Source organism: Periplaneta americana, chromosome 1, assembly GCF_040183065.1.
Source record: "Periplaneta americana isolate PAMFEO1 chromosome 1, P.americana_PAMFEO1_priV1, whole genome shotgun sequence".
Classification (NCBI taxonomy): Eukaryota; Metazoa; Arthropoda; class Insecta; order Blattodea; family Blattidae; genus Periplaneta; species Periplaneta americana.
In genome coordinates this window covers 166,729,474-166,753,526 of record NC_091117.1, presented here as the reverse complement: position 1 = coordinate 166,753,526, position 24,053 = coordinate 166,729,474, and the positions used below count along the sequence as shown (strand labels likewise).

Below are 24,053 nucleotides of genomic sequence, written 5' to 3'. Positions count from 1 at the left end.
TGGAGAGGGGAAGTAGTAGAGCTAACAGAGGAGGCCCACCTAGGCTCCGATACCCAGGTATAGTCATATTATCTGAAAAGTTGACCTCTTGACAATGTATTCAAGATGTACCCTCCCTATGCAGCCCTCTCAACTGTCATTAGAACTGAGCTGTACCGTTCTAGTCCACAGTGCACAGCAGTAGGCGGACAGTGGTAGGGGAGAAGTGCTCTATGTGCCTGCGCGAATGAGACAGCTTGCTAGTTTGAGGCATCTGTACTTACATCAAGCCTCACAGAAGACTTTGATCACCAGCCGTTACTGGTGTGAATACATATTAAACTGCACACTGATAATTAAGAGATTTCTTAGACTTCTTTCTAATGATAATCCACGTCGCCTATGGACGAGTGGTTAGTCTGTCTGCCTTCCACTGTGACAAACTAGGTTCGATCCCCATATGGGTCATGAAGAAGTCTGTGCTGGACAAAGCAGGCGTGAGGTTTTCTAGGGGTTCTCCCATTTCATCTCACCACTATCAACATCATTCTACCAATAGTGTACAATCGTCCTCAACACCCACACTCTGTAAGGTTCCGAACCAGGCCTTCCAGAACAAATAAAAAAATGGTTAAAAGTTGTACACATTGTGTTTAATTATTCTAACAATTAAGAAATTTCGTTTAATTCCTATTCTGTTAAAAGAGCCCCTTCCTGTTTGCTTTCTTTTCCAACACCGAAAAGTAGTGCAAAACTTCTTGAAGTATCTTTATTATTGACTTGCTTGAGACATTCACACCAGGAAATATCTCAACCAAAGATACAGAGGACTGTCATAAGACAGTTCATCACATAAGTACCAGATATTGCGTGGTAAGTGCAAAGTCAGTCTGATTGCCTGAATACTGGGAATCAAGAATGGACTACCCATATGGAGTTTCCAAGAGAGTGGGGGTGGAGAGCGCTCGAGAACTAAATTCCTGTAGTTATCATGCCTAAAATCTAATGTGAAGTTCGTGGCTTAAAACCTGGCAGAAGGAGCTTCAGGAAAAATTTATCAGCAGCTTCCCGTCTACTTTAGCATTCCACCAATACTCTACAATCACCTTCACCATGCTCACTATTACCCTATCATTCGAAGTAATGATTTGTGCCTTACATGAACACAAAACTGAATTTTCATGCTGTTAAACTAGGAGAGTCCAGGAAGGTGTAAGCGATCATATCTGAAGGCATTAGTAACCAATTAACCAACTTTTTGAATCTTACTTGACTAAAGTATATTAGTGAAAAGTAAATCAATATTTTGTGTATACATTTCTCACCTTGCGGTAGCCTGTGAAACCTTCAGATTCTGTGAACAGGTATGCAAATGGCAACAGGACGAAGAGTGAAAGATTGGAGAACAAGAACACATGATTCCATAAACCTAGAGAAAAAGAAAGAAAAACTTCACTTTGGAAACAATACACTTTGCTAACTGAAATATGTATTAATCTGACATTGATGGCAAAGAATATAGATGACATTATCATACTGTGTTCCAGACAGGCATATGCTCTTCACTCCAATACTACGCTAGTGGAAATCATGATATCTTCAAGAATTTATCATTGAAAGAAGTGCAAGAAGATTACTGAAGATGTAAATATAGAAGTAAGAGAAAATATTTCAAGAATTACTTCCATTTTCAAACAAAAGTTATTGTTATAAAACATTAATTTTCAGCCAATCCTTATACAATAATATCATGAATATTATTTTTAAATGGTTATTTAATGGTGCTATATCATTTACGCATTTATCTACATCAGTGGAATTGGTGATATTATGAGTCCGAATATTCGTTACTACAGAAAAAACCCTGAAAAAAATACCCAACCACGTATTTAGTTGAAGTGTTATTCACACCCATGCCTGGGAGCAGTCTTGAAGCACAAGTCCAGTTTACTACCTTCCAGAGCTATGTTGGTAGCATGATGTAATGAAGTCCGTGTATTTGCCATGTTAAATACAGTAAAACACTTGCAACATGATTGTTTCAGAGCACTCTTGCCTATAGCACAACAAAATATGTACCAACCTTTATTTTAGTTTTGTGTGGTGATACTGTTTATCTATAGCATCAATTTGACATAGACTTAATTTTAGTCTAACATAATCATTTATATTCCTTTTAAAGAGGCTAAAAAGTGTGTTGGTTTAAATACTTTAATCAGTGCATATAGACTATATGGCTTCTTCCATAGCTCCTTAAGTCAATGGCGTAGCCAGATGGGCCCAGACCCACCCAAAAAATGCGATTTTTTAAAATTTTTATGGAAAAAACTCAACATTAAAACTAAACCATGGATCCAGAGCAATAGTTACAGTCGATAGCATTAAGGTAAGAAGTAAACAATGCGTTCATTTCTTCAAGAGCCAATTTAACTGTGTTGGGTTGGGCCTAAAAATTTGTCTGGCAGCGATAAAAAGAAGGAAGCCATGGAGACTACTAAATTGTTACATCAGCTAGAAAAATTTGACACTTTATTTTATTTGGTATGTTCAGACGATATTCTTGCTCTTGCAAATTCATTATTGGAAGCACCTCAGTCTCCAAAAATGGATATTAGTAAATGTTCGTCCTTCATTAAGGCAATGATATAAAACTTTTCAAAGCTCTGAAACGAAGAAAAATTCGACAATCATGTCAAGCACAAGGCTTTGCAATCTAGCAATTCTATCCAGCATTGAGAGAGAGAAAAGTTGGGATTTGTTGAAGGACCCATCATCAGACATCGACAGATTCATTGCTAGGAAATCTCGACAGCTCCAGTTCACCTTATGAAGCGTTTGTATAGGTACGCCTTGCATGATTGTTTATCATAATTTTGCATGTTATTAAATAAGACTTCCGCGAATGTGTTTCAAGAAAGTTGATGGCAGCAGTATTATCAGGAGATGGATCAGGTACTTTCTAAACCCCGCATATCTGGCCCACCCAAAATAATTAGTCTGGCTATGCCACTGCCTTAAGTTATGAAATTTTTTTATGGAAAAATACAGAGAGTCTCTATGCAGACTGGTCTTAGGTAGTCACCTTAATGATGGTAGTGCAGAGTACCCATCGTGAGGAAGCTATGTGGTAAAGGGTGGAGTGGGACCAGTCTGCGTAGGGCAGTGTGTACAGACTTGTCCGAACACCAGAATATGACCACTCACCACCCGCCAACAGATTTTGTTAGGTAGAAGATGGCATGGGACCGGTCTGCATAGGAACTCTCGAGTAGTAGTGGCTCTAAAGATGTACTCACATTACTAAAGAAGGCAATCAGAATTGAGGTGCTCAGAATAATAACAGCAGATTCCAACTGACCTCGAATTTTGAGATAGGTGTACAACTGTATACTCCTGCCATACACCTTTCATATGGTGAAGTATCAATAAATTGGGATATGCCAAAACTCTCATATTTCACATTGAAAATTAGTCCTTAACGGGAAAGAAAACTTTCTCAGTGAATAAATGGCATATCCCAACTGTGTGGGCTTTTGTTTGGGCCAACTGCAAGTTCACAGCGTTGTAGTCATTAGCTCTTTAAATAAACATTTTCATATTGTTGCTATTTGGATTTACTTAGCAAAAATGAAAGTTTTAGATTCAATAATACATAGATTTTTCGTAGTAGGACACTCATTGGGTATGACATCAATAGGGATTACAGTTCCGACCAAAAGAGTAATGTCACTAAAGCAGCAAGTGTAAAAACTCTTTCAATCTTCATAAAGTGAACAGAGAAGATTCTGTTGATATTAAAAAACAGTATTAATTCCAAATTTGTATTCAGAAAAAAAGATGTTGGTGTACTACTGCTTTAACGTAAGGCTACATCCATGATTGTAGAACATAATAATCCTGATACTGTAAAATTCCAGTACTGTGAGCAAAGGGGGGGGGAAGTTAATTTCAATGATCTAACGAACATTTTAAAATATATACAACTTTTTATAAAAAACCTTGTTCATGATCGTTTTAATCTTGCAGACGAATGTGAAAATATGGAAATTGAGTTGGATTAGTTAATTAGATATATAAATAAAAACAACTCATCATTATCCATTTTTTTTAATTTCCTTGTACTCTGTTTAAATAAACAGCACAAAAACAGACGAACTACTAGCAAAAAAGGTTAAAGAATTTGCAGGTAAACTTTAAACGCCATATTTAACAAATACTGAAAAAATGAAGTCTTAATATTAAAAATTCGCAGAGCTATAAAAACAAACATAAAATGTTACTTTCCTCAAAATGAACTTTGGTTGGGATCTGCCGTTATTATTCTGAGTGCCTCAATTATAACTGCATCTTTACCTACTGTCTCATGAAGACAATTGTTTAGGGATTTTCCATTTTGACTGCCTCATCTAGATGTACATCTAAGAGTGCATAAATAATGTTTACCTAAAGAAACTTAGTTAAAGGAGTGTATCAGATGTGCATAGTAATAAATAATATTAGAACAAGAAAGAATTTAGTAATTCCCACTTGTAGATTGACTAAAAGGCAGAATAGCTTTTTAAAAATGAGTATATATCTCTGTAACAAATTACCTAATACAACTAAGCAGAGTAGCAATTTAGCTAATAAAGTTATTTATTATTATTATTACTATTATTATTATTATTATAAAAAAAGGAAAAAATAAATAAATTGGAACAACAGAAGTACAATTTCAGAAAAGATTGGCTCACCAATTTTACCAAGTTCCAGATAGATGCATTGTGCATGTGCAATAAATAAGACAATATATAATTATGCTACTTGTAGACAGTTATGCGAAACTTGTTGCCTACATACGGGTGGACTTCCATCAAGACTCAGGCCATTTTTTTCTGAAACTGTACATGCAACCAGTTTATAAAAGTAAAAACCAGGATATATTTACTGAGCAACTGTATTTTACATTAGCATTAAATCATAATTAATATCAATTGCTTTATTTATAAGTTAAACTAAAAAGAACAATGTAATGAATGTTTGTAATGTTTATGATTTTGTGTGTATTTTTAAAGAGGTTGCATTAAGAATTAGCAGCTTAATGTATCATATAATAGTCAAAAGCAAACACACCTTGTATGAGTGAGCTGTTGAGCCATTTGACGTAGTAGCTGTTTGGGTAGTAGAGAAGAATTTCATTGCTTAAGATGGAGAATGGGAGCAGAAGTGCAGAACCAACTGACACAGCGAGTGAAAATGTGCATAACCACAGACTGAAATAAAATTAATTAAAACAGTTAAAACAAATAAGCAAAATGTGAATTAAATATTATAATTTAGCAAAACACTGTGGTAGTTGTTTAGTTAGTTTCTATAAGCATTATGAAACATCACAGGCTTTTCACAGCTGAAAAAATGAAGACTATTTCAGAAGACTGTTGATTATATTTTAAACAATGAGTGAAATGTGTTTTACGGAAGTATGTGTATTTCAACATCATTCACCACTAAATGAAAAAATATACAGACGTAACAAAAACATTTGAAAATAACATAGATTAATTTTGGCGTATTTAAAATCTGGAGTAAATTTGTTCGACGAGACAGACTGACTCAACTGTTCGATTTGAAGAGAATGAAAAACAGTCACTACTAATATGTGATGAGAAAAAACCCTTATATCACTGTGTTGTAACGATCGTAGTATTTTACAAAATAAGCTGAAATCTGCTAGACTGAAGGCAAGGAGAAAATTACTTGCTGACATACTAATTATTATTTTTAAGTATTTTTATGTCAATAATAACATTGTTGTTATTTAATCAACTGTCTGAAGACAGGTCTGAACCTTACAAGTGATACCAACAAGGCACCACTTATGAGGCAACTAAGCCAGGAGATAATGGGGTAGGGTGGCCAGTTCCTTTCCCCCTCCATTGCATACATTGCCAACTAGCTACATATTACACTAATTAGACTTCAGATGTATACAAATAATTATTCTTCCTCTGACACACATCGTCAAGTGAGATGTACTGTCTGATAATAATAGATATACCTATCAGCCAGAACCTCAATCAGAGGAACATATTCGGTTTTAAAGTTTATTGTTATAAAGTTATATATATATATATATATATATATATATATATATATATATATATATATATATATATATATTGTTGTTAATTAATGTGGCACCTGACGTATTTTGAATTTCGGGTATCATGATAACGCTTTCTGTCCCATCTTATGACTTAATAGGTACCCACTAGATAATTCACAAACTATTATAAAATATTGTAATTATGAAAACAACAATAGCAACAAACGCTTATAAAAAGAACAAAAGTATAGCATTTCTGGCAGTTCTAAAAAAACATACAGTCTAAAATTTTCTAATATATTGTTTTTATAGTAAAGAATTTTTTTTTAATGTTGAAATCCAGGCGATATTTAAAAACAACTTCAGAATAAGTCTCACTATAGCAAATTCATTCTTGGGAATAAAATGTTTTAACCACCAAAAAGAAATAAAAGTAGCCTGAGTTTTTGGAAATGCAATTTCAATAACATTAAAACATATATTCAAACAGGGAAAGTTTGTTTCTCTGGTTGGGAATGAACACAGTTGGAAAAAGAAACCAGGAGGAGGAAGATTCCCCAGCTTCCCTCACTTCAATTCCAATACTGATCAAGACAATTTCACAGTGACAAATGATGTAACAGAATGTGTTTGTTACATGTGGGGATATACTGTATTCAGTTATGTGGGAGGAAGTCATACCAGTATATCACTCACTCCCTCTGACAGCATTATGTTCCTTATGCACAGTTAATGTATGATCACACCCTCAGGGACGCAGAGGAAGGACTCAGGGGAAATTGAATGAGAATTCCCAAGAGAGATTCAGTAAGGCTGCTTGGAATTGACGACCAATCCTATACTCCATCAACAATAACATAATATGCATGTCGGAGGTTATTTTGGTTTTCTTTCGTTAAAAATTTATAACTGTAGTATATTATGCAACAACAAAAAATATACGAGGCTAATTTTAAGTTTTTATAGTGGGAAATTACGTCAAGAGTTGCGACAGTGTCTTCACGTGTCAAGGTGAAAGAAGTTGTGAAACTTGTAAGGGTAATAGACTCTACTGCAATGATGAAGCTATAATATTATCCCTAAGAGCTTAACTAGTGTGTTTATCCTATTTTTTACAATTAATTGTAACTCCTGTAGATGCTAAATGAAGGTAGCACACAGACGTGTGGTTTTTACTTAATGACCTAATTCTTTAACCTACAAATGTTATTCAGACTAAATTATATATCAATACAATAATAATGATGCGACAGTGGAAGAGGAAAGTGAAGTAAATAGAGAAAATTTGCTCTGCACCTGGGGAAAAATTAAGGTATGAATTTCTTCTTCTTGACATTACATAATTCGGAAGTTTTATGAATGTCTTTATAATACAGAAACAGGTGAACATAAAAATACGTACGACTCAAGCAGTAAAATACTTACTTACTGGCTTTTAAGGAACCCGGAGGTTCATTGCCGCCCTCACATAAGCCCGCCATTGGTCCCTATCCTGAGCAAGATTAATCCATTCTCTATCATCATATCCCACCTCCCTCAAATCCATTTTAATATTATCTTCCCATCTACGTCTCGGCCTCCCTAAAGGTCTTTTTCCCTCCGGCCTCCCAACTAACACTCTATATGCATTTCTGGATTCGCCCGTATGTGCTACATGCCCTGCCCATCTCAAACGTCTGGATTTAATGTTCCTAATTACGTCAGGTGAAGAACTCAATGCGTGCAGTTCTGTGTTGTGTAACTTTCTCCATTCTCCCATTTCAAGCAGTAAAATACCTTCATATAAATATTCTACTCAATATAATCGCCATTATGACCAACTCACGTTTTCCATCTTTGTGACAAGCTATAAACTGCAGAGTCCTTTAACTTTTGCTTGCTCAGTTTTCGGAGGGACACAGTGACAGCAGAGTTAATAGCATCTTCTGATTCAAGCACTGACCACCAAGTGTTTCTTCAACAGTAACAAACAAGCTATAACAGCACTGAGCAAGATCCAAAAAAGAGGATGTGCTAAGATATCCCATTTCCAAGACCATCCAGATTTTGCACTTCATGATTTCGATGAGATGGATGCATTATTCTAATTCAGAATGATACTACCCTGCAGAAGTTCTGAATGTGGTGAAGAGCAGACCGTACTTCATGATGTAAGAAGTAATATGTCCCATTCAGCGTGAACCATCTGATACAGGGTATCAAGCACAAGTCCATTCGACCAAAGAACATGAAATACATGATTCTGACTTCACCCTGGCTACACTATGCAACTTCTTTCTTTGGCGAATCTGGTGCATGCCATTCTGAATTAAGGCTGGTTCACAATAAACCGGGAACGGAATCGACAACGAGAACGGAAATATTGTTAAAATAAATGTATTTAAATGTGAGCATTCACAATTAACTATTGTGAATGCTTATATTTAAATACATTTATTTTAACTTTATTTCCGTTCTCGTTCTCGTTGTCGTTTCCGTTCCTGGTTTATTGTGAACCAGTCTTTTTAATTTAGGGTTGAATGAATAAACTCATGTTTCATCGACAGTAGAGCTGTAATTGAGAAATGCATAGTTTTATTTTTTTTCCAATGCTGTAGATGGGTTACATTAAAAAGAACGTGTGTGGCATGCTGGTCATCATTAAGGTTGTCAGCCACTTGACACATATTTTTCTTTTATTGAGATGTTTTTTCAGAACAAAGTATTGCCCTCAATGCAGATATTCCAGCTTCAAAACTTAGAGTAATGTATGAAATATTGAAAGTGTGGTCAAGGATCGATTTTATTTCTTCCACATGCTACTGATCTGTTGCACTTCCTCATGCTTCATTTCGAGGCGAGTCTTCTCTATCCTCTGTATTTGAAGGAATTTACCAAATAAAAAACTGCTTAATGTGAATGAGCTGAATTTCTCAAACCTTCCTTGCACAGTTCATGACATTGCTTTGATCAGATTAAAAGAACAAGTACAAATAATTAACACTAACAAGGTAAGATTGTCAGTGTGTTCTGATGTACAGAGTTTCCACCAGTACATACCTATTAGGTTTGGCAACACTGCTCCACATGGGCATTGGCTGTCCTTCATATGCCATTAAGTGTTATGCTCAGATTAGTCAAATAATTTCTCCCATACTCACTGCATCATGTCTATTGTCACTGACTCCATAGCAGGAGCACTGCGATTTTCGAGCTCATCCAAAGTAATGGGTAATGGTGGCACATAGGCCTACACGGCATCCTTAATGTACCTCCAAAAGAAGAAGTCATATGACGTAAGATTCAGTGACCAACAGGCCCAGCTACAGAAGTCCAAATCACCGAATCCACTGTGACCAACCCAACAGCGAGGGAGCACTTTACTGAGAAAACAGCAAGCACCCAAATGCCAGCGAGGTGGCATCCTAACTTTGCCCAGGAAATGGCACAAGAGACGTTAATTTTAGCTGAGTCACTTGTTTATTGCATGTAGAATTTCCATGTGCTGTATGCGAAGATTATAACAGCTCAGCTTGCCACTTAAATTAAAAGTTGCTTCATCACTGAACACTAAACATGGAGCAAAAATTTTATCGTCCTCCACAGTCTCGTGCTTAAGATGGCAGAAGCTCCGTCAATTTAACTTGTTTCCTGGCCTTAAAGTCTGCAAGTATGGTTTCATAATAAAGAAATATAAATCTAAAAAACCCTGCAAACAGTCATCTGAAGTTTCCAGTTCTTGACTGTTGTAGTTAGTTGACTTCCTCGGGCTGTTTTGAAACTCTCTCTGATTCTCTGCAATAAAATTGTCATCAAGATGCACGTGTCTGTCCTACTGCTTTCTTTGTGGTTTCTTTGTGTTCTGGTGTAATTACTGCCATATTTATTCGTTCCTTACATTTATACCTAAGCAAACCTGAAGCAAACGATCCACTTACATGTGCATAAACACAAAAACAGTGACTACATTGAACATAATTTAGATACTTCACAGTTGATGAAGGATGTATAGAACAGAGAAAAATTATTTCCGGCACCGGGACTCGAACTCTAGTTTTCAGCTCTACATGCTGACGCTTTATCCACTAAACCACACCGGATTCTAGTTCCGATGCCGGATCGAATCCCCTTAGTTTAAGTTCTACCTCTCAGTTTTGGTGGTCTACCCTTGTAATGACTGCACCTCTGTACATAGTGCGTTGGACATTGTGCCACTGTTACATATTCTGTGACACAGTACATGAGGGTAGGCCACTGAAGGGAAAACTGAGAGGTAGAACTTAAACTGAGGGGATTCGATCCAGCATCGGAACTGGAATCTGGTATGGCTTAATGGATAAAGTGTCAGCACGGGTTAGAGTCAGAGTGCTGGAGAGAATTCTTCTGTTCTATCCATCCTTCATCATATGATAACGCAGAATTTCTGCACGGAAATATCATATGTACTTCGGTAGGCCTACATCATAATAATACTTCACAGTTGTTCAATTTCTGATTGAGAAAAATGTGTCCCATAGCCTAATTTGCTCCTACCCTTGTTTGTTGATTTCTCAACCACATAAATATCATTCATAATGTTTCGGCTAAAATTTGAAGATGTCTAACTTTGATTTTTATTAGCCAGTTCATTCAGTGTTGCACAGGCCCAAACAAACATTATTTATTATTACATGTATTGTGGGTCCCTATCACCACGGCATGGCGCGTCCTCAGGTTGCGGATAGAGGAGACAGCCTCCAAATATGGAGGGTAGCTGCGAATATATTGAATAAGCAGTCGTGGACAGCCGATAAGGGGTGGTCCTCCAGCTTGGGGGTTGGGCGAAGGGCTAACAACCCATCACCGTAAAAAACAGCTTGTTACGAAACATAACAGTACTAGACGTTTGAGATGGGCAGGACATGTAGCACGTATGGGCGAATCCAGAAATGCATATAGAGTGTTAGCTGGGAGGCCGGAGGGCAAAAGACCTTTGGGGAGGCCGAGACGTAGATGGGAAGATAATATTAAAATGGATTTGAGGGAGGTAGGATATGATGGTAGAGACTGGATTAATCTTGCTCAGGATAGGGACCAATGGCGGGCTTATGTGAGGGCGGCAATGAACCTCCGGGTTCCTTAAAAGCCAGTAAGTAAGTAAGTAAGTAAGTAAGTAAGTAAGTACATTGAGAAAGCAATGAATCACAACGTAAGCTAATAGCCTACGGACATGAACTTCTACTGTTTTAATATCACGTGTGCCCTGTACCATGTATGCTACAGCATGACCATTCCATCCAAATGTCGTAAAGAAAAAGTTAAGTAACGCAATTGGTATATCTGAAGAAATGTACTGTAGGATGGGAAAAAGGAACGAGATGGTGAAGATTTTTAGTATGAGCAGTTCGAGGGGAGGTTTCGATACGAGCTCGTTAACAGTTACCTTGTCAAATTTTTATTGTCAAAAACCAATGCCCTTTTGGTTAACCACACTAACTCTATATGAGAGAACAAAAGCATGTGCAACTAAACTAGACAGACATATTCTTCATTTACCTGATTCTGTAGACCGTGACCTCATCTTCATCGGTAGAGAAGTAATCTTCTCTGTCTTGACGTCTAAACTTCCTGATGATTGCATAACTTGACATGTACAAAAGCAGCAACAACAGGAGGAATATCTGAAAATGGAAAATAAAAAGGAAACACATGAATATCTACTGTACAAACTGAAGCTATAACTGACTGCTTCTTTGCACCTATGGCTCATGAATTTTTAATGCAACTGAACAGAGGCCATAAGAATTCGTTCAAACACAGATATAAAAGAAACATTTTCTATTTGTCAGTAAATCATTCTGACAAGTTTCAGTCACTGGCATGCATCAGGGTTCATATATTTATTGACACGGGAGTCTGAAATCTCCCAACAATTTACGACCTCCCTGGAATAAGGATATAGCCAGCAAATCTATAATACACGTTTCAGGATAAAAGGAAATAGTTTCAGGGGTACATTTCGTTAGACCTATATTTACTACCACATTTAACTAATCAAGAATACAAGTTTATTCAGCTATTGGATGCAATCATTTATTGTTATAAACGAATGCTTCAACATTTACTTTTTTTCCACCCAGTAACATATTGCATTAATTTGATGTTACATACTTTTTGCGGGGAGGTCCTCAATTGAGCATTCAAATTATATAACCATATCATATTTGTTCAAAATATTCGAAGCAACTGAAATTAATGTCCTTAGGAAAAATAGTAAAACAAAATTGAGCAAAGTTAGTAATGATGATATCAGTGAGTAATATAATGTTCAACTGAGTAACAACAAGCTGTACAGAATGAAATAATCGTAAAATACTATAAGGAACTAACAGGATCATGTGAGTGACTAAAAACTGTTGTATGCTTGGGGAAAAGGAACCCTGGAAAACATAGGAAAATGTGGTTAATGTCTCGTCCTGTGTACAAAAAGTGATAATCTAATTAAAAGGAAAGAGGAATATATCTTAAAATATTTATCTGTATGGCATTTTTTAATTTTCGATCTAATTAAACTTAATATATTTTTTCAGCCATATAACAATAAATAATGCCTAACTGCAGTTTTAACTACACACAGTTCTGGGGCAAAGGCTAATTTTTATGAACCTAGAAAACAAGACTGCTTCTTCGTATTACAATTTATAAAGCACTGCACACAGACTGCTATAATGTAGGATAGTTGATTGCTAAGTATCTAAAATAATTGTTAAAGAAATATTCCAATAGTGATAGCGATAAATGTTCTGATATACCGTAGGTAAGTTCAATCAATTAACAAACAAATAAGTTAAACTAGAATTATTGTGCATGTCCGCCAGCTCATACGCAGATAAACAAAAAGATGGATATTTATGTGAACGATGGCAAGACTTGAAACAATGGGGACAGACGACAAGTCTAAACTCTGAAGAAAAGAAGAAAAAGGAGGGTGTGGAAGAGGCGAAAGGACACGGAGAAGCAGAAGGCGAAAAAGAAAATGAGGGAAAAAAATGGAGATGAAAAAAGGAAAGATGAGTAGAAAAAACAGAAGATAAGGGAGAAAAACAAAAGCGAAGGAGGAAATGTAAAGGACGAAAGAGAAAGACGAAAGAAAAAGATAATAGGAAGCCGAAACGAGAAAGGGACAGAATATATAAGAAACTACTGTAGGATATAGATGAAACAAAAAATGGGGTAAAGGAACATAATAGATAAGGAAGAGAAGAATAAGATACTTGGAAGAAACTTGTTCCAGTCACAAATCTCGCTGGATCTGCCGGGGACTGAACCACTGTTCCTTGACGAGAAGCCATGAGCTGTCTGAGCTGCAGTTACTGTTGCAGCCCAATTCACTTTCTTTGCACACATGAGGAATACCCGGCAACGAGCATTGTTCTCCCACTCGAAGTTCGCTTTTAGACTGCCCCACCCCCTACCAACAGTGTAAATGGTTCTTGAAATAGTTTGGGATGAGTTACAAGTACACAGTTGTTTAGACCTCCCTCAGCTATTTTTGGAATTACATCAAGGCACTTTCGTAACCGTTATCTTGTTCCACCATCGTCTTCTTAACAACTGCTACGAGACGATAATACACAGAGCAGTCATGTCCCGTCTTGGAAGACCGTGGTTGAAACTACAAAACAAACACTAAAGCTCAGATGAGGTGAGGCTTGGACCTAATGTACATTTTCTACCCGATACCGTACAACTTCGATTAATAGTCGCTTATCACCAACGTGGAAAATATAAATATATGTGGCTATGAGAGAGAATGGATACGAATTTTATTTTCGAAGAAAGCAACTATTGTTTAATATTAATAGGATGGCGCAAATTTCCCATTGGAGCGTGGATGAATCGGAATGATAGGTAGGTCATATTCGCTACAGCATACGTAGATGATATAAATAAATTAGTAATAGTAGTAAGTACTAGTACTACTATCACTACTACTAATAATACTGTATTAATAAAAACAATAATAATCATCATCTTCCATTCAAGTAATAGACTACGTGCCCTGTTATGTGCTCCGTCATTAATCTGTGAGAACTTCCAATGAATCTTTTCCCTCGTGGAAAATAACAAAAAATCTGTCTGGAGGTTTCCTTTTTTATTTTTACAAGTTGTAGTTAATATCTTCTGTACTTTCGTAAATATTGAACGATAGATGTTATTTTTAATTCACGTGCTGTTCAGCTGTCCATAAAATCGCATTTCTACAGCTGTTAACATCGTTCATCTTGACGTCGAATAGTCCAAGCTTCACTGCGTAGCTGAGGTTAATTTTATTATATTATATTATTATCATCTTATTCAGTTTTGTGTGTAAAATTGTAGTGTACTTTGTAAATTTGTAGTATTTTTTGTAACGCAGTTTTACTCCAGGTTGAGTGTTAGAGAAAGCCGTATGGCCTTAACTCTGCCAGGTTAAATAAATTATTATTATTATTATTATTATTATTATTATTATTATTATTATTAATTTTGCCAAAATTTTATATAAATTGGGTCGTGTGATTTTGGGCTTAAGTGTCTGAAAAAAGCTTGGTTAATGATTTTCAATGCTGTATTGTACGTAGAATGTACTTTCTTTGATATATTACACTTTTCTATATAATTATTATGTTGGGTGTAATCTAAATATTTAAGGGAATAAACCTGTTTCAGTATAAAGTTCCCCATGTAAATGCTGCTTCTCACCGTTAGCTTTTACCCTTAAAGACCATAAATGCCATAATTTTAGTTTCAATTAGTGAGATTTTCAAATTGCATATATATTATGTAGTTAAAAATTCAGGTGTTGTACCGAATACTGTAATTCATATTCATCATTGCCGAAAAGGATGTGACCTTCTGCGTACAACAAATTGTCTACTAAGTCATCTCCTTGTAGTGTGATGAATTCATGCACTGTCAAACGTCAGCATCTATTGATTGCATTGAAGTAAATAATTAATAATAAAGGTGACAGAGTAATCTTGTCGAACATGACTATTTACTGTTGTCCATGCAGAAATTTCTGGTACAATAAAGTACAGATGATAGATATAAAAATTTGATTTCGAGTTTCATTGGCTGCTAAAGTTTGTAAGTACATATTGAGCGAAGCCATCCGGCGACAAAAATCATTCACAAAACAGGAGTGGTAAGCATAATTTTTATTTTAGTAGGTTATTTTACGACGCTTTATCAACATCTTAGGTTATTTAGCGTCTGAATGAGATGAAGGTGATAATGCAGGTGAAATAAGTCCGGGATCCAGCACCGAAAGTTACCCAGCATTTGCTCATATTGGGTTAAGGGAAAACCCTTGAAAAAACCTCAACCAAGTAAACTTGTCCCGACCGGGAATCGAACCCGTCGCTGGCCTTCTATGCCCAAGGTTGCGGGTTCGATCCCGGGCCAGGTCGATGGCATTTAAGTGTGCTTAAATGCGACAGGCTCATGTCAGTAGATTTACTGGCATGTAAAAGAACTTCTGCGGGACAAAATTCCGGCACATCCGGCGACGCTGATATAACCTCTGCAGTTGCGAGCGTCGTTAAATAAAACATAACATTCGAACCCGTCCCACCTGGTTTCGCGGCCAGACGCGCTAGCCGTTACTCCACAGGTGTGGAGCATAATAAGCCTCAGGCTGCAGTGCGAGCTTTCGGGCCCCTCCTGCTTCAAAAAACAAAAAAGGTGTGACTTTCGATCAATTCGTTCATAAGCTTTTCTATAATATTTGCAAGTCCCATTATAATTGTTTTATTTAATTAAATTCCTTATATTTTTCAGTCAAAAGTTTAATCAAGCACTGGAGCCTACAATCCGTTCAGCCTTTCAGGGTTTAAAGTGTAATTGTAATAATAATAATAATAATAATAATAATAATAATAATAGAATACATTCCCTGTAGGAAAGCTTCTGACATTCAACCCCCATTTATAGGGAATGTATGCGGTGGCTTGTGAATAGGAGTTCCGCTACACTTCGATGTCAAAATGTTGATTCATAACATCTACTACGTTTTCGTGGAGTATTCAGATCGATCTGAATACACTTACGTCACAGTCTACTATATACAGTCGCGAAGCTTGAGGTGATTTTTTGCAAATCTCGTGATAAAACGCTCCAAGCGGTTAGCAACTAGAAACAATATACTGTCCACGGTCGACTTTGGACTGTGTCGTATTTCCATCGAGTGTTAGCTCGTTGCGTATTTCACATTGATGCTTGTGAAATGTTCGTTTTATTGGTTGTAATGAAAATGTTAATGGCTAAAATACAATAATTGGAATAATAATATTTTACTAGAGACGTAGAAAAATTAAGTTTATTTTAATGAAATTTATTTATCACGTTTTATTTTCAATTCTCGTGGGATTATTATTGCTTAGGTCTACTTTTTTTTTCAAAGGATATGTTTTTAATTATAGTTGTTAATTTTGTTGTTATTTTTATTTGTTACTTTACTAGAGACGTAGAAAAAGTTTGTTACAATAAAATTTATTGATCACGTTTTATTTCCAATTCTAGTGTGATTATTATTGCTTAACTTCATCCCATTTTGTTAACTACGTAAGCCTACACGTACCGGCACACGTAAGCTACTCCAGTAATTCATATTTCCATTATTATTGTTGTAAAGGGAAATGCAAATTAATATTTATTGGTTTCATAGTTAATTATCGCTATAATCTTGAATGAGTAAAGCGATTATAGTAAATTTCAGTTCGTTTTGCACAAACAAAAATAATATTAACCTATCTCTTGCAGGTATCTTCGAGTTAATGATGGAATTTAATACACTTCATTAAAATAATAAATTAATTTTATGCATTTATTATTTCAATAATGGAAGGAAGGTGTTAATTTTTCCAAAAGAACACAACGAAAGTGTAACATATTTTGTCGTCTACTAGGAGAGAGATCTGCGATGAGGCGATAGTTGCGATCCTAGTGGTGGGCAACTACCCATGTTTGCATTTTTACTACATATTGAGCTTCGCGACTGTATATAGTAGACTGTGCTTGCGTATTGAAATCTTCATGAAAACTGGGATTCAATTCGATCTGAGTCTCAAAGTCGATACACCTAAAAAGTGGGATCGGATCGTATTCAGTTCGAATTGAGTTTCATGAAAACGGGCATCGTATTCAATTCGATCTCAAGACGCTAAGCGCGTGACCGATTGTCATTTTTTTGATGTGTCAGCTGTTTTACTAAAAGCAAGGATGTTGAAAAAGAGTATTGTAAAACATAATATTTCGTGTTTTCCTAAAAGTCAATATTATCATTATTCATTAACAGCCAGAATGTTATGTTTTCATGCGCCTCATTTGGAAAACGCAACATTTGTTTATAGCAACGAGTTAGAAACTCGTGGTTTATAGCTAATGCCTACAGAGTGACCTACACGCTAATATGTCGAAGACATGTTAACCAACATAACCACTTTCGAAACTTTTGCTTCCGTACTCAGATCGTTTTCAATACGTATCGAAAATTGCATAAAAACAGGGATCATATTCATATCGAATTGAATACTCCATGAAAACGTAGTAATTCTACATGTACAAGGGCGAAATGGGCCATAGGGCTCATTCAATCTCTGAAAGCAGCTGATGATTTTATTAGTTTTAGGTACTCGAGTAATAGCTAGCATATATACAAACTTCGCTCTTTACATGCTTGGTAGAAAAACAGGGTTTATCTCGCTACCATCATAATTACAAAAATCATATCAACAAAGTAGGAATTTTATTTTGAAAATTTTACAGCTGAATGACGACAAATCCACGGTGTACCTGAACGGCAAACACACAGTTCTCGTTAAAATAAACAGCTAGCAGCAGACATGAGTGCGCCACGTTTTTAAAGCTTGTTTTCCACGTTCTTGGCAGAAGACAATGAAAAACATAGTTTTCCGTTGCCAAATATCCCAAGCTTTTTTACTGCAACTGGGGCATCTGAATCGGCTGGTTGGGCCAGCATAGAAGTTTCAGAGGAATACAATCTTCGCATAATAGCTAAAGTGTGAAGATTCCAATCGGTTTTATGGGACTGATTAACACACAAAGAATTTTATTCATATTTAATAATAGCCCATATTCAGTGACGTTCAATGGAGCAATTTCTGGCATGCACACCACATACCGGTGCTCTAAAACATGAGGCTTCAAACATTTTAAGTGTACTTACTTACAATCTTACAATAATCGTGTGTTCCAGTGCGGTGGTCTTATAAAATAAAATCTTCGCAGAAAAGGATGTTGTGTTTCATCATCATCATTATTAGAGCGCGGATGTTGATGAAAAGTCATCTTATTTTTCACATTAGGACGATATATATTAATATAGAAATCCTTTCTATGTTAATATCAACGTAAAGAAGTAATTCCTTATACTGAATTTTTTTTGACGTTTTTGAACTAATAGGCCATTTTTATATTTTTTCGGCATTTTTTTTTTTTTTTTTTTTTTTTGCATTTTTAATGCTTTGGAAAACTTTTAGAACATTTGGAATGCATTTTACTTTCTTCTTTACTGACAGGTCTGTTAAATCATTTTCTAACCAAATAATTAGATCGGTAGTAATTACCTACTGAATAAGTGAATAACAGTGAAGTTTGAGTCCTTCCCTCATTCCACTGAAGACTTCATTTTACACAACAGGAATAACATAAAATGCTTGACAGCAGCTTAGTCTAAGTGATGATTTTGACCGCTACTGTTCTTTTGTCGGTACGAGGATGTCTTTAGAATTTATGTTTGGAAGGGGGGAAACTTTCATCATGTCCTGGATAGGACGTTGTGTCCTCATCGTGGTTCGGAAGGGATGTCTACTGTAGTAGACAGTATTTTTAACACAAAAATTGCAAGAATGCACGCTGCGCCCACAATTTGGTTTGTTATTCACACTCTCTCATCTGGAAGATCTGGTAACAAAAGTGAAGCACGGAAGGAGGAGACGGAGAATGAAAGCACTGACATGGACCAACCCTGATTGAAACACATTGTAAACCCTCATTAAAATCTATAGTTTTCCCTCAAAACTTTCATTTTGTTGCATGTTCTTTTCCTTTATCTTAGCCAAATTCCAGGAAGTTGCCTCCTCTCTCCAAGATTTGCAGGGCAGTCACTGAAACAAGGTGACTAATTTTTAAGAAGTTGTGGTGCGAGTACGGTGAATAATATTTAAATGTCATTTTCTTTTAATTTCATGTAATTTTTCGATTAGTTTTAGGGCATTTTAACGATCATTTTAAGTAGATTTTTAGGTCATCAACATCCGCCCCCTAATCATTATTAATCATATCTATTCAACTGGACAGTATACTCCGCGTCAATTCCAACGTCTAATTTTAATTTATTATTTCTTCAAAACAATTTGTAAAATTTCGATCCGAATCTCATGGGAAGTCTAAACTTAACAACGTTTTGCTTACTTATTTTAAAGAATAATGTGGTGAGATGTGGCGAGGTTGAGTAAATTTTTCGTTAAGTTTTCTTCTTTTTTTAATTTTAGTTGGTTATTTAACGACACTGTACGAACTACTAGGTTATTTAGCGTCGATGAGATTGGTGATAGCGACATGATATTTGGCGAGATGAGGCTGAGGATTCGCCATAGATTACCTTGCATTCACATTACTGTTGGGGAAAACCTCGGAAAAAACCCAACCAGGTAATCAGCCCAAGCTGGGATCGAACCCGCGCCCGAACGCAACTTCAGACCGGCAGGCAAGCGCCTTAACCGACTGAGCCACGCCGGTGGCTAGTTTTCTTCTTCTCACCCCTCTTTTGGATTAACCAAAAATTCGGAATACTGTACCTCGGATTGGCGAGATTTCACTGTAATTGAGAAGCCTATGATTAATGTAATTAAAAAAATAAAAAAGATTAAAGTGTCGCACATTCGCTACCTATGTGAGAGACTTACGTTACAAATTTTATAGCTAAGAATCGAACCTACAGCCAGTGGAAATGTAAGCAAAGCAGTGGACATAAATATTAATATTAATGTAATATAATATGATATAATATAATATAATATAATATAATATAATATAATATAATATAATATAATATAATATAATGGGGTATATTATATGCAGCCAATTTTCGGAATTTGTTCAGGACGACAGATTAAATTGGATACAGTATGCAGAGAGGATGGATAATGGCAGGATACTCGAACACTCCTACATTACGAACCAAAGGGAAGAGAAGTTTTGAACGACCGAATAAATGATTGATTAATACAGTAACATGTCACAGGGCTAAAGCGGGAAAGGATGATAATTAGGGACCATACTTTGTCCCAGGAGGCTAAAAGGTTAATTATTACTGGAGTTCTTACTGTAGCGGATGAGTGGGTACATGTAGCAAGCGAAGTACTTGTGTCTGCTCTCGTGACTCCTGTTTGGTCAAGTGAGGCAGACCACTTTAACAATTTCACTAATATGTTTTATAATAATGTATATTATTTACATTATGTAAACTAGAATACGCTATTCTATTTACACTATAATAAAGAATGTAGGCCTACACTGGTCAAACATTATTTACACTATTACGAGTATGTACAGTATTGTGTATTTTAATGAAAGATATTTTATTTCATAATACTATAGCCTACTTATTTTGATAACAGTGTATAAAGGGGCTTCAGACATTGACTACTTTGAAAAGCCGATTGCCAAAAAGAATGCTTTTCGTCTCTAGAATATGATCTTTCTTCAAATATATCTTTTGTGGAATATGATTTTCATTTTTAATATATAAATTGTCCTTCATTATGAAATATTATTCCTTTGAAATACATTGTCTTATTTAACATTAAATAGTAATTGTTTAACTCTTGGAATTATATGTAACTAAGACCTTTTACAATTCACTGTGGGCTAAAGCAAGGAGATGCACTATCACCTTTACTTTTTAACTTTGCTCTAGAGTATGCCATTAGGAAAGTCCAGGATAACAGAGAGGGTTTGGAATTGAATGGGTTACATCAGCTGCTTGTCTATGCGGATGACGTGAATATGTTAGGAGAAAATCCACAAACGATTAGGGAAAATACGGGAATTTTACTGGAAGCAAGTAAAGAGATAAGTTTGGAAGTAAATCCCGAAAAGAAAAAGTATATGATTATGTCTCGTGACCAGAATATTGTACGAAATGGAAATATAAGAATTGGAAATTTATCTTTTGAAGAGGTGGAGAAGTTCAAATATCTTGGAGCAACAGTAACAAATATAAATGATACTCGGGAGGAAATTAAACACATAATAAATATGGGAAAAGCTTTTATCATCCAGTCTGCTGTCAAAAAAAACTGAAAGTTAGAATTTATAAAACAGTTATATTACCGGTTGTTCTTTATGGTTGTGAAACTTGGACTTTCACTTTGAGAGAGGAGCATAGGTTAAGGTTGTTTGAGAATAAGGTGCTTAGGAAAATATTTGGGGCTAAGAGGGATGACATTACAAGAGAATGGAGAAAGTTATACAACACAGAACTGCACGCATTGTATTCTTCACCTGACACAATTAGGAACATTAAATCCAGACGTTTGAAATGAGCAGGGCATGTAGCACCTATGGGCGAATCCAGAAATGCATATAGAGTGTTAGTTGGGAGGCCGGAGGGAAAAAGACCTTTAGGGAGACCGAGACGTAGATGGGAAGATAATATTAAAATGGATTTGAGGGAGGTGGGATGTGATGATAGAGAATGGATTAATCTTGCTCAGGATAGGGACCAATGGCGGGCTTATGTGAGGGCGGCAATGAACCTCCGGGTTCCTTAAAAGCCAGTAAGTAAGTAAGTAAGTAAGTAAGTAAGTAAGTAAGACATCTATATTTTGCTGTTGCTATTATTATTATTATTATTATTATTATTATTATTATTATTATTATTATTATTATTATTACCTGCGGCAATCTTTCAGGGTGATCTCTCAAAATCAATACATTTAAGGAAAGGTTGAGAAGATTAGACCTACACTGAAAATGTAATTGTAGGTGCAGTATAATTAATTATCTAAGTTGTGTCATGTAATTAATTAAGTTTATATGTAATTAAGATGATATGTAATTTAGTTCATAAGTAAATAAATTAAGGTGATATGTAATTAATTAAGATATGTAATTACTTAAAATTGGTAATAGTTGGGTGAAATAGAAGTACTTATAAGCTAGGTTTACTTTTGCTTATTGTAGGCGTTATTATAGCATAGTTTTTATTTATAGTCCTAGGTTTATTGCATCTATTTATTTATAGTTAGAAGTAAATATACGTTTATTTTATTTATTTCTTATTGCTGTAATTGGTATTAATGTATATTATATAATTATCACTGCTACCGGGTGTATACCCAATTGTAGTGCTAATACATACATACTATTATTATTATTATTATTATTATTATTATTATTATGCATTTTTATACTGGTTGGGTAAAAGAGAAGCCTTATGGTCTTAACTCTGCCAGTAAAAATAAATGAATTAAATTAATTAACAAATAATTGAATGGCTCAGTGCCAGAGTTACCAAAACCATGAATTTTTTTGCCTCAGATTTCTGCATAAAATGACTGTAAATTATCATTTATATGTGTGCGAAAGTAGCTGTACTGTATAAATATTAGATTATAGTAAAGGAGAAATAATTTCCAATCCAGATCATACAGTTTTAAAAGACGAGGTCCAAGTTTAGACTTCAATAACTTTTTTGAGTGTAATTGTGGCTCAGGCAACTCTGGTACTGAGCCACTCAATTTAAATTGTTGGGAACATCATCGTAGTGTATCAGTCTTTATCACTATAATGCATTGTAAACAGTCTATGAGGTCTGGTTTTGAATCATGAATAGAACATCAACTTTAGCACAAACAAGATACTGCGGCACGCGTCAAATATGACGTCACGTCAATATAGTTTAAGAACAGCTACCGCTAACCTTATTTTCTTATCCCCTGGGACAAAATACGGTCCCTAATGAACATAATGCTACGTATGTATGTATGTATGTATGTATGTATGTATGTATGTATGTATGTATGTACAGGGCAGCCGAGAAGGGGGGCAAAAGGGGTGAGTGCATATGGGCCCGTGAGCAATAAGGGCCCGTCAGATTGAGTCTAATTACTTTTTACTATCACGAATAATTATTCGTAGATACATACGGGTACTATAAAATTTTGTAAGAATATTTGTTACATAAATTTGACATATTAACTCAACAACAGTAGAATTAATACAAATTACCACTTCATATGACTTTTATATAATAGAATATCGGTTTCCCGCATTAACGTTTACCGACACGACAATTGGGACTCCGGCATTTGCCTGAACTATGTTCCCATCGCTTGTACTGAACACGTTCAATTATTTATTGGTTTGTCCTTTTTAACTACCAAACCCTCGCTGGCCCACCACAATATGCTAGTGGACTCTCTCAAACCAAAGTCACAGGATACGTTTCTCTTTCAGTACATTGTATGTTTCGTGTCGAAACTTTCGTCTTTTCATTGTCGTTTGTCTAGTAAATTCTGTTCATTAGTGTTACTGGTTATAGTTTAACTGCACAATGGACAAGTATAGGCATAAGTCGGGAGATGAGAAGCACAAGGGGAGAGAAAAAAATAGGAAAATATTACTATGGGTGCTAGACTGCGTGAAAAATATTATGAAGATGTTAATAAAGAGATCAGTGATGAGCCGAAATATTTAAAATCAATTCATGCCTCTAATTTAGGGCCAACCCCACTGACACCTATGAATCTCCTAAATAGTCTGAGGAAATTAAAACTGGATACAGGTACTTTATTTCCAAATATTTGCATAATCATTAGAATATTCTATAAAATTCCTGTGACAGTTGCTGATACTGAAAGATCCTTCAGCAAAATGAAGGAAATAAAAAATGTATTCAGATAAACAATGTGTCAAGAACAACTGAGTAACCTTGGCTCCCTAGTCTGGAGAGCGATCT

The 24,053-nt window shown here is 35.6% G+C and overlaps 1 protein-coding gene across 3 annotated transcripts in view; it reads right to left on the bottom strand.

The window, feature by feature from the left end:
- lili (LMBR1-like protein) overlaps window positions 1–24,053 on the bottom strand; it is a 138,106-nt gene that overhangs the window by 32,646 nt on the left and 81,407 nt on the right. For all 3 annotated transcript variants that reach the window (XR_011333178.1, XM_069831331.1, XM_069831324.1), the window contains exons 2-4: window positions 11,579–11,703; window positions 5,092–5,231; window positions 1,305–1,408 (exon numbers count right to left, since the gene is read on the bottom strand). Coding sequence is in view for 2 of the 3 variants with exons in the window: in XM_069831331.1 (XP_069687432.1) it covers window positions 1,305–1,408; window positions 5,092–5,231; window positions 11,579–11,703 (369 nt within the window). In the remaining variant the exon portion in view is untranslated. The remainder of the gene's footprint in view (window positions 1–1,304; window positions 1,409–5,091; window positions 5,232–11,578; window positions 11,704–24,053) is intronic.